Source organism: Chlorocebus sabaeus, chromosome 24 (assembly GCF_047675955.1).
Source record: "Chlorocebus sabaeus isolate Y175 chromosome 24, mChlSab1.0.hap1, whole genome shotgun sequence".
NCBI lineage: Eukaryota > Metazoa > Chordata > Mammalia > Primates > Cercopithecidae > Chlorocebus > Chlorocebus sabaeus.
The window spans coordinates 9,573,715-9,585,921 of NC_132927.1; the positions used below are offsets into that span (position 1 = coordinate 9,573,715).

The following is a 12,207-nucleotide window of genomic DNA, read 5'->3' on the forward strand; positions in this document are numbered from 1 at the left end:
AAAAACTTCACATACAATGCTTTCAACAACAGAATTTCAGTTGTCATATTGCTATATGGGTTTAGCTGGTACCCAGTGTTATTTCAGTTTCTTCTCCAAACCTGAAAATCTACCCGTGTCTAAGGCATGCACAAACACTGAGGAGTTTTGTATTGAAAGAATACAATTTGTGAACATGGACCTCACAGAAGGCAGAGTGGTGAGAGCCAGTTTCAGAATAAAGACTTAGCTTATATTACATGCAAACTGAGAAATTTTAATTTTGATAGGGAAACAGATACACACATTCATACATACCTCCTGAACTTCTGGGGCTCCTGGGAAAACCCTTCCTGGCTTCTTTGGCCCTACAGTGAGGAAGGCTAATTGAGATTCTTCAAGGGAAATCCCTTTCCTTTTCTTTATAGCCATGGAAAGACGCATTAAGCATTCTATATTCCATTCTTTCTCAGCTCCTGACTTTGCTCAGCCAAAGCCCAGGGAGTCAATGTCCAGGGATTCCATTAAGCACGCCCTTTAGTGCTCCCTTCCCCCAGGCTCAGTGTGGGAACAGATCCTTGCCCCTTAGATGAAGGATTCGGAGGGTAGCTCTCAGGAGTAACTGGGCATGAAGCCTGCCTTTTTGCCCTGAGATACTACCTGCCGAACTGTAAGACTACATTTGCCCGTGATGCCGTACTGCCCTCCACTTTATGGGGGAGGATAAGAAACATTATCTTGTTCTCCAAACAAGATACCTCTGAAACGATCTTTCCTGTCCACCAGTGACTGCCTTGGCCTAATAAAACAATCCATTGGAAACCCTGCCTCGCAGTGTCACACTGCTCTTCACTTCAGAATACCTTCTTCAAGGGATCCCTCCAATAGCAAGCCCCTCTGTGGCTCTCTGCCTGTGGTCCACCTTCCCATTGTGAACCATGCTGGCGAGGAGCTGGGGTTATGAAGGGAAAGGGCAGGGCACAAGGCAAGTAGGGCTCGTGACTTTTCCCCTTTCATTATGTGTGTCCACCGAGCTGTCCTGCTTCTGTTTTGTAATGGGTTCTTCCATGGCAAGCTGACCTTTCGGCTGAATAGGTCAAACTCCCACTGAGCGCTAATCCTCAGCCCTCCTCACGTGAGTACCTCCCCTGAGGTGAGGAGCACCGGTTAGGAATATGACTGGGAGGGCCTGGTGTATTCCCCAAAGAAGGGTTGCCTTTTACTGCACTGAATTAATTCTCAAAGACCACCGTGTGAGGTTATGCTGAAGGATCCAGATTAGAACTTCTCTGCTGACATTGTGGAGGGGCAAAACTAATTTTTCAGATACGTGTTTTAGACTGTGGTTCCCCTGTGTATCTTCTCCTTTTTAATGAGAGAAAGGCCAAATGCACAGTCTTAATGATTCATCAGATCATTTTGGATTTCTGAGACAATCAGAATTTTCCTAGTTGATTTTTTAAAAAATGAATAAACCCTTCTCTGTATATTTCTCTTCCATTTAAAGTCTCTTAAAACTCTAGGTGTTTTATTTTTAACCCTTGTAAAACATGAAATAGTAGAGTTGTGGTGTGTGTTGGTAATTATATACCAGACCTAGTTTTGTTTTAAATGTCATTAAAAATGTTTTGGACTATTTATTAGGTTTTGTAACACTAGTTACCTTATATTAGCTAGAAATTTTCAACATCAAGTAGGCATTTAGTACATGTTGAATTGAATTTTAAGTTGAATTCCTATGACTTGGGCTGTCTGTTTCATACTAGTTTGTATAAGCTGTTCAACTCCTGTAGCTCTTCTGTCTCACTCTCAGTGAGCTTGTAACATAATTTTCACAGACAAGTGGTTGCACATTCCATTTATTTAGCAATGCCCCCGCGTGTGTGTGGTGTGTGTGTATAGGTTAATTTTTTTAGTGTTCTTTAAATATCAGAAAATAGTCTTTTAGTTGAACGAACAAATAAATGAAATATGTCAGATCAGTTGAAACAGTGACCCATTCTGCAATAATAAGTGTACAGTATGTCTGGGCTACCAGATAGTTTTAGTCACTGTCAATTTCCAAAATACAGAAATCTGAGAGAGCTTCATAAACAATGTATTACTTTTTTGAGGATGACAGATCCCATTGAGGAAATGCTCCTTTAGTTTTTTTTAGATCATTAGTGATACTCTATAAACATAATGAGATTAACACGGAGAAACAAAGTACCTGTGTTTGCAGTATTCTTGAGTTATCAGATTATTGTCTCAGTTCTCAAAATGCCAAATGTGATAGGATAAGTGCAAGATAAAAAGTACATATTTAACATCTATTCAGTTAGCATTAATGCTCAAGTTAAAGCTGGGCTCCTACCAGGGGCATAATGGGCTCCTGTTTAACATATTTATGTTGGTTGTAAAATTAGGAACTGTCATTACAGCCCACATCACCTGCGTAAGTGCAAAACATATAAATCGAGAGAAGTTCCAGTGACATAAAAATGCCATTGAATAGAATAGCATGAAACTACTTGCAAGATACTTGTATATTATGCTAGCGTGTATGGGGGTGCACACTCAGATTTCTAGGGGGTTTGGAGAACAAAGAATAACTATACAGATAGAACTCATGGATGAAGACATTTCCTCAGAGCACAGCCTGAACCCTAGTGGAGAAACGGCAGGAAAAGAAAGGCCATCAATAGCCAGACTTGAATAAACCCCCACACAGCCCCACAGAAGACAACAGCCTCTATGCTTTCAGAAGGCATTTCAGCAGCTTTATGTTGTTACTGGAGCTTTCATCTTGGGCCTCCTAAGTAAGTGAACTTTTCTGTGATGTTTTAGGGTTCCTTATAATCTGGTGGCTGTTATTCCCTTGGCCCCCTCGTAATCCAGTTCTTTGTAGAATGATTTCTGTTATCTAAAATTAGGCCTTTTTTTTTTTTTTTTTTTTTTTTTTGGTGAGGTGCAGTGATTTATTTTGAACTTTGTAATTGGAGGCCCTGAAGTGCCCCCCCCCCCCCGCAATTATGAGCTATTAATAAGGAGCTTTCTGAATCCTAATTACTGCCTCAAAAACAGAGTGGACACTTGAGAAGTTTTTCAACTCCCCGCTTCTCCCTCCCAAAAGCCACCCACCCCCATAATCTAAAAAAAAAAAAAAAAAAAGGCTGCAGATTTTATTCATGTGGGATCATTCACACCAAGCTACCATAATGTGCAATTAACACTCTAGAAACTGAAAACAGTATTCAGCAAGACAGCTGCATTATCAAAAATGCCAAAGGAGTTTTGAAGGGAGTAATGTGCATGTTAGAATAGGAAATTAATCAGAAATGTGCACACCCACATACACACAGTAGTACTGTCTTAAGTATATCTGAATATTAAAATTGTAAAAACCCTATGTCTATATTTATAATAAAGATTAATCTCAGCATAGTAAAGTGATTTTTCTGTTTTAAGATTTTTAGTTGTGTGTTTTGCTTCTGAAGCAAATGAGGAGGCTGGAGTAGAGATCTCTAAGATCCCTTCCAGCTGGAATATTCTTTTGATAATAATCACTCTTCAATTATATTTTATAAATTTTCCCATTGAAAAAAATGCGTCTGTTATTTTTCTCTTGTCAGTAATAATGATACTTAACACACACGCATTTTCACAGTGCCTTGCAGACATTGCAGACACAAACTCACATTTGCAGGGGTGAACTCCCTACTTTGCGGAGCACAATAATCACAAGTGCATTTATATTATAATCCCTACTAAGCTATGGAGCCAACTGACCAACTTAGTAACTGAAATGCAACAGAATTATCCCAGCAGTATTTCACTGGAATTTTCTTATCAACTAGCTGAAAGTGTTTCTAGAAGTAAGAAAGCAGGGGACTTTGATTTTATTTTCAATTAGTAGTATCTGGGCTTGAGAGAGCAGAGGTTTGTAATAAAATTTTCAAGAAAAGCAGGAAGATATGGGGAATTTACTTGTTAGAAATATAGAAAGCATCTGAATCTTTTCTTTCATAAATCAGTGTAAAGAGAATGGATTTTTTATGATGTCCTCACTTCTGATTTCTGTATGTTACTTCCCCTTTTGTCTATAAATTTGTTCTGACCACAACGCATCCCTGGAGTCTCTCTGAATCTGCTGCGATTCTGGGGACTGCTTGATCTGTGAATAGTTCATTGCTCAATTATACTCCATTAAATTAAAAAAAAGAAAGAAAGAAAAAATAGGCAGAAGAACAGGTTTAAAACAAATTGGCACCCCACGTTAAAAAAAAAATCATAAACAGATGACACTCAATTCTGAATTCCGCAGTTATTATGCATTAAACCCACTTTTGTTAAGGATTATGAGGACTCCTTGTGTGGTAGGCATCTGCAGGCAAAGCGTGTGAAGCTTGCCTGGAAGAGGATTGAGTCTTAGTGAGAAAACAAGAGTGTTCGGGAACTCCAGATAAGAAACTGTCACTGTCCTGGTGAGGCACATGCTGGCCAAGGATCTACCTGGGCTTCTTGTCAGTCCTATAGGAATAGTTACACATGAATATGCAGTAAATGTGAAATCCAGCCATCTCAGGATGCTTAACACTGGTGCAAATGATCATGAATGAGAATGTCTTATCCAATATGTTGTGCTGATTAAATTGTGATGAAGTTTTTGCATTAGAAAATACAAAAAGTTTCCTGTTTGTTTTTTTCTAGCCTAGAAGATGTAAGCAGTTTAGTTTTCTCTGGGGTGGGGTTGGAGGGAGATAAGGCAGTATGCAGATGCTTAAAAAAATCAATACCTTAATTTTAAGAAAAACAGTGTACTAATTTATTTTAAAGGAACCTGAACATCGACATGTTTTTATTCCAGTATACGGAAAACCATCCAAAAGGAAAATGTTTAAAATCTGAATGTATTTTTTTTTTTTGATGTTTCTAGAAGTCAATATTCTAGGTTGAAAATTCAACCTAGGCTATTTTATGCTTAGACAACTCAGAACTAAAATTAATACTGGGTGGTGGTTCAGATCTCATTGTTATACTAGTCAATGATGCCATTCAAGAGAAACTAAGCTGAAGGTAGGAATCAGAGCTCCAACTTAATTGTTCTGTTTTCTTTCTTTTTCTTTTAAGTTATAGGTGCACAGCGAAGGAGAAGCCCCAGTGCACTAGCCATTGAAGTATTTGAAGCACATTTGGGAAGTCACATTTTGCAGGTACTTTTAAAACAAAAAGAAACTTGCTTATATTTTACTAAGAAAAAAACCATATGTTTAGTCTTTTTTAAAAGAGAATTTTTTTAAATGTCAGCTGTATATTTGACTGTTGTAATTTTATCTTGGAATTCCGAAATTCTTATGAGTTTATTTTTTTTCTTTTTAGAAAGCCATCTTTTGAGAGAATGTTAATGAGAAAGGGAGGGCAAGTATTATTTGTGCTGAAATAATTTAGATGAATTGCACTATTTAGTTGATGCGCAATGTGTAGTAACTGGCTGTTCCCAGAATGGTTGTGTGCGTGCCGTATTTGTAAGTGGATCTATGTGTGCATCTTTGGAGCTATATATTGTTTTTGGGAGAGCAAAGTTTCGTTATGAAAGTACTGTGATTTTTTTGTGTGTCGCCAAATTTCAGTTCTTTGCTTGAGTTCGTATTTGTGAGTGCTTCTAATCTTAATGTTTGCTTCCCCAAATTAGAAAATTTATCAGGGTAAAATATAGTATATTTAAAAATGCTAGTAAAAGGAGACAAATAATAATTGATTTTGCCAATGAACTTCTTGATAAATAAATGTTAAAGCTCACTAAGATGAAACTGTAGTTACTTAGCCCTAGAGAAAATTCATTGCAAACTCATCATCTCACTTACTCAAAACTTTTTTTTTCACTAAGACTTTGCCATTGATTCAATACTTCTGCCTTCAACCATAGAAAATTGTGCCACATTGGTACTGCTCCCAGCATAAATGTTGCCATGGCCACTTTTTTTAATCTGTGAAAGATACACCTTTTTACATAGAATTGGAGAAGCAGACAAGTTTGGGATATGTAGGCCGCTTACTGTATTTGGAAAAGGTAGCTATGTTTTTCTGAGATAAACTTTGGAGTAAAATAAAAACATACTCCAGATCGCTGTTCATTCAGAGTTTATAAATAGGGCCTTTATGGTGCTTTCATTTTCTAGGTTGTCAAAAGTAATATTAAATTTAGCATATTATCTTTCAAGTATGTGCATTAGGAAACTATTATGTGATTCTGCGTTTAAGAAAGAAAAAAGCTCATAGTCAATCCTGGTGGTTCTCCAAAGCAGTGCCTTTACTGGCAGTTTCAGAATCACCCAACACTTGTTCATAGGATGCATTCTTGGGCCTCAATCTAGACCTACTAAATCAGAGTTTATAGGGTAAAGTCCAGGAATTGGTGGTTTTTAACAGTCTTCTGAGATAATTTTGATGTTCCATCAGGTCTGAGATAGCACCTTGAGCATTTGCAAGTTTAAAGCCCTGAGAAGTCTTACTTTATATTTTTATTTACTCCTATTTCTCATTTATCCATTAACATCTGTTAATATCTCATAGAACTGATGTTTCTTGAAATACACCTTGGGAGTTGCTATTCTATTGTGTACTCACAATTTTGAATTACCTTTGTTGCAACCTAGGATTAGTTTCAAGAATACAGAAAGGATCATATTTCTTTCTAGGTCTTCAAATTTTTATTTCCTTTTTTCTTACACATACTTTGTTCAGAATCTCTATTATAGGTTTTGTATGGGCCATGACATATAAATTAGTAGACTCTGATGTGATTCAGGACTATTCCTGTTTCTATTCTGAAGCAGTCAGAAATTGTTACCTAAGACTTAGTCAATGAAAAATTATTCAGAGACTAGTCCTAGATTATCTTCTAAATTCTTTCTGGAAATCATGACTCCACAGGACTATGAGTAAGGTGTCTCAGTAACTGCAGGAATTGAAGACTAACACAAACTTAGGAGTTTGAATCAAACGTAAACTCAGTATAAATATATAATGTAAAATGGCTCTCCCAAACACTAAATCAACATTATACTTCATTGAGAGGATATAGGATCTAGAATGGGGCTGCAAGCTTGTTCCCATTTTGGGTGGGCCACATTCAGACACCACACCATGGTTGCATCAGCCATCACACCAACCTAGACAGCTGGATGCCATTTGGAGTAGAATAACCAGACTGCAGACTGGTGAGTAAACTAGAAATCATATTACGTGAAGCGTGGCAAAAGGCCTGAGAAAGTTTAGTTTGGAAAACATGACTTAAAAGGGGCATCAATGCCCTCTCTATTTATTTGAAGACTCATTTCCAAAAAAAAAAAAGGGGGGGGGTTAGATATTTTCTGTGTGGCTTCAGAGTATGAGAAAAAAGATAAATGGATGAAAATTTAGAGTGTTTAAATTATATCCATACCAGAAAACTCCTAAATAGGGCTGGTCACACTTGGAATATGTTTGAAGCTGTAGACTTTAAGTAGGAATATAGATGACTTGGTAAAGATGCTTTCAAGAAAGGCATCTAAGCATGATTGCACTATGTCATCTTACAATTGCCATAGGAACTAGAACTTTTGGTATAATTTGATTTTAGTACTAAAGGTTATGGAGTGGAAGAACTACTACATAGTATTCTAAATTAACTGCTAGAATTATAGGCGAGAAGGGATTGGGAACTAGTAGTAACAAGAAAAGCCTCCCTTAAGCTATCATATTAGTTGTTTTGCCTAACTAGCAGGGAAACTTTTGAGCCCGTAAGCCCATGTCTGCACCATGTTCAACAATATCGTGATGTTCAGTAAGGATGAGATGGCTTCTACATTTTGTTTCAGAAGGGTCCATGGTAGAATCTGGCTGATCCATAAAGACTGGAATGAATTCTCTCTTCCCTTTCCTCCTTCTTAGTCTTCCTTCACTTGCAAATAGTTGATAAAAACCTGTGTGGTCAACAAAGTATAGGCATGATCTCCAACCTGACAGTTTATAGTCATTTAACACTCCCCTTCATCCCCCACAAGTTTCAAATACTTTGTAAGAATACAGAAGTCACTGTATATGGCTGCTGTCTTTAAATAGCTTACAGCCATTCAGGGAAAGAGGAGCCAGGAGGTTGCATAAAGTGAGAAACATCATACAGGTCAAGTACTTTGGGGCCACAAAAGAACAAGGCTCTGAACAAGGCCATAAAGCACCAAAGAGGACTTTTCGAAGTTGTTGATGGACGAATAGGAGTTTATTAGGCAAAGAAAATGGAAGAATATTCCAACCAAAGGGTACATCAAACACAAAAGCATGTAAACAAGTAATGATAAATCTTACTTGGGGACTGTTGAGATGTTTGATATGATGGCTGCTTCCTATATGCGGTGGGACATATAAGAGATGGAGGAAGAGAGATTATAGGAGCCATATTACCAGGAGGTGTGGACTTGATTCTCCATGAGGAACCCATGGAGAGGGCTTTTATGCAGGAGTGACAGGAGAATGGTTTGGTTTATTTCTGGAGTTATTATCAAAATACAACATCTAGGAAGTCTCTGAGTTGTAAGACACTGATATAAAGAGACCGTTTAGGAAATTGTTAGTTCAAGAAAATGAAGATCTTTTGCAAGATAGTACTGTGTGAATGAAGAGGCAGCTATGGAATTGAGATAGAATCATTAGCACGTGGTCAATAATTAAAGGTGAAAGGCTAGAGAATGACAGGATTTAATTATCACCACAAGTTTTCTGGCTACTAGCTGTCTGTTTCTACTACCTGAGAGAAATCTAGAGGGATGGTCTCTTAAATAGCCAAGTTGATATGAGGTAGGCACTTGGAAACCTAGGTCCTATTTCTGCAGAGCAATTCTCAGGCTAGATCTAGAATTACTGATCACTGGCGTATGGATGAATGATAGTTCACATTAAGAATGGGTTATAGACCTACGGAAATGATGTGGAGCAAAGAGAGGGTTAAGGAGAGCCCACCCTGGGGTATGTCATCATTTAAGAGGCCAATAGACATGAGAAAGGAATGGACAGAAAGAAAAAGCAAGCCACAGGATTTGATTTTGTTAAAGGAAGGAATATTAATAATGTCAAGGTAGCTGAGGATAAATCCTTTAGTAGGGCAAATCCTGAAGAGATGTCATAGGTTTTGTGGATTGAAACAGTTGCCGTGTGAGTAAGTGTAGAAGACAGACCTAAAGAGCGATAAGAGGTAAAGGAGAAGAATCTGAGTGTTCATGGTAAAGGAAGGGGACAAAATAAGAAGTTATCATCAAGAGAAATTTGTGTTTTTCATGCAGTGAGAGTATGTTTATATGTCTGAGATTTATGGGATCAAGCATTTTGTGCATATTGGAAAAGAGGTGAAAAACTAACTCTTGGCCAATTATATGCTCTTTAGCAATCTCCTTTAAAAATCAATAGCTCGTGGTCATGGCTGTGCTGAGAAAGGATTGGTTTTCATTATTATTAATGGCTAAATGCTATTCTATACTATGGATGTATCATAATTTATGTAACCATTTTCCTGCTATTATTTTGATTACATCTAAAAATTTTTATATCTAATGCCGATACCAACGTGTGTATGTGTATAAATGCGAAGAGAAGATAAAATATTGAAAAACATATTTTCTAAAAAGAAAAAGCTAGTCTGGATGGATTTCAGCTTAAATATAATGAATTTTTACTGTGTACTAAGTTCCAGGTACTGTGCTAAGTACTCTTCTTACATCATCATTGAGTACTCATGACATAGACCCTGTGAAATAGGTGCTATGATTATGTGCATCTTAAAATTGAGTAAACTAAGATTCTAAAATCTTAAGTAACTAAAGCTCACATGTCTGTTTAGGTAACAGAGTTTAATTTGAACCCAGGATGGTAACACTAGGGTTATAACACTTTGCAAAAAATGATAAGAGCATTTTAAAAGACAATAGTAATAAGAGGAAACAATTAAGACACTTACAGTTGGAGTAAACAGGCTTCAGTAACTAATTGAATTTGGAAACTAAAGTAGATGTCAGTTCCAAATACCAGTGTGGAGTTCAGAAAATGCCTGTGACTTCACTACGTCAGGTACCAAAGCTTTCCTGCTGCCTGTGCCCTAGTGATGTTTCATTGAAGTGCATACTACGTGCCTCTTGGTGTGGAGGATTTGAGGGTAAGGGGTAACATAGACGCCTTAATTTTTGGTGTGCCCATTATCTGAATGTATATGTAGTATGTCTCTGCTGTGCATATCTTATTAGCCATATATTCTCGTAGGGAAAAGAAAGTTTGGTGGGATCCCTTAAAATTTGACTACTTTTCCACTGACAGGGAGAAAAAAATAAATGTAATGGTGATTTTATCAATGTAAAATCATGTATTACAAAGCCAATTTTCAATACCAGTGTATGTAGGTAGGGCCAAGGCCCCAGCTGCGTATTGTGAAACTCTGGGGCCTCCATTCACAAAGCAGTCTCACCGCTGACTGTGACCAATATTATAGTCTCAGTAAACCTATAGCTATTTCAGGCATAAATCGTAGGACAGCAGCATCTTCTCCAGGAGGGCTGAGGCTTCAAGGGATGTCAGCCTTGCAGTGGCAGGGCTGTGAATCCCAACCCTAGTGGGCCCGAATCAACGCATTCTAGTTCACTAAATTCATCTCCGATTTTTATAAATTAGATAAAGAATGGGAAGTCAAGGGGTAAAGGTTGGGATTTGTGCATTTCGTGGCAGGCTCAGTAAAAATCCAAGAAACTTGAGGAGATCATTATGTGGGATCTTTCCTGGAAAGTATACGTGATTAAGTACAAATATGGTTCCTGCTTTCAGCGTTCTCTTAGGGCATTATATTGTTTTATATTGTTCCCACTTCACGACTTCTTTAATATGAAAAAATATGCATGGTATTTATTGTTGCTTTTCCAATATAAGGCAGATAGGATATTTGTATTTTACCTTATTGAAGTTAACAAAACACAAAATGGTAGCAAATACTATCTTCATAAGTCATAAAATAAACTACTGGAATGACTTTCCCTTAGGTGCCAGATTTATGAATGGAATGTTTTAATGCTTTAATCTTTTTTTATCCTCAGCAGAAAGGTTTAGGTTTCTTTCATTTTGTAAATAATGCCTACATAATTGTTATATAAAGTTGCAATATTGTTTTTGCAAACTCCATAATAACCTGCTTTACTTACCTCACAGGTGTTAAACAAGTTAAATCTAGTACATGGAAATTTTTAAGGTTTATGTTTGTATTCATCGTCAGCATATTATATTGAACTATGTGTGTGTGTGTGTGTGTGTGTGATACTATGTAAAATACATGTCATTACTAAGAACTATCATGTACTAATAATTGAAAGATAGTCTTTATTCATAACTCATTTTGGATCATTAAAGTAAGTTTTGTGAGTTGGATAAGTATAATAAGTGCCAACATGTTTGTACATAACTAATAGAGAAATGCATTTATTATTTAAACTAAGTATTGAGAGAATAAAAAGAATGTTCTGTAAGAAATGCCCTAAATTAAAGTAATGGTAGAAATAGAGTATCCATGTATCAGTTTTGTGCTTGGCCATATTAGGTAAACCCTCTTGTGTCTGTGTCATTGACCCCATATTATTTCTGGCCATAAAGGAATTTTTATATTGCTTTTAGAACATTCAAACCCCAATCTGAAAGAGAATTCCATGAGCATACTCTCAGAGGGGACCGAGTAAGAGCCTCCAAGAACATTCTAAGACTATGACCCCTGAGGTTCTGTGACTGGGAGTAGATCAGAAAAGGCTGGGTAGGATGGTTGCATGATTGCCTGGTCGTCCTCAGCGTAAGTGAGGGAATGATTGTTTTTGCAAGGATCATTTATTAGTAAAATAACCCTCGTGTCCGGGACACAAATGTGGCCTGTGGTAATAACCTTAGCAGAACATTTTCATTAAGGTATATATTTTCTAAAAATGATGGAGAAGAAGGGATCCCAGATGTAGTGATTTTCTATTTGTTAGTCAAAGTAATCGAAGATTTGTGTGGATGAGATGGATAATGTTACCAGCTTCAGTGAGCTGCCAGATTTCATACATGTGGTTTTTCATTTCCCCAACACCTTTAACCATGGAATACAGGGTAGAATTACGCCTCAAATAAAAGAAGAACCTGTGTTTTACAGAGGCTGTTAAGGATCAGCTTTAGAAGAAAATCAGGTCAAGATTTACTTTTAAATTTCTA

General features: G+C 37.1%; 1 protein-coding gene across 5 annotated transcripts in view; it reads left to right on the forward strand.

Moving 5' to 3' along the window:
• NPAS3 (neuronal PAS domain protein 3) overlaps window positions 1–12,207 on the forward strand; it is an 862,608-nt gene that overhangs the window by 417,980 nt on the left and 432,421 nt on the right. For all 5 annotated transcript variants that reach the window (XM_073010914.1, XM_073010913.1, XM_073010915.1 and 2 more), the window contains one exon: window positions 5,092–5,174. In XM_073010914.1, coding sequence (XP_072867015.1) covers window positions 5,092–5,174 — 83 coding nt within the window. The remainder of the gene's footprint in view (window positions 1–5,091; window positions 5,175–12,207) is intronic.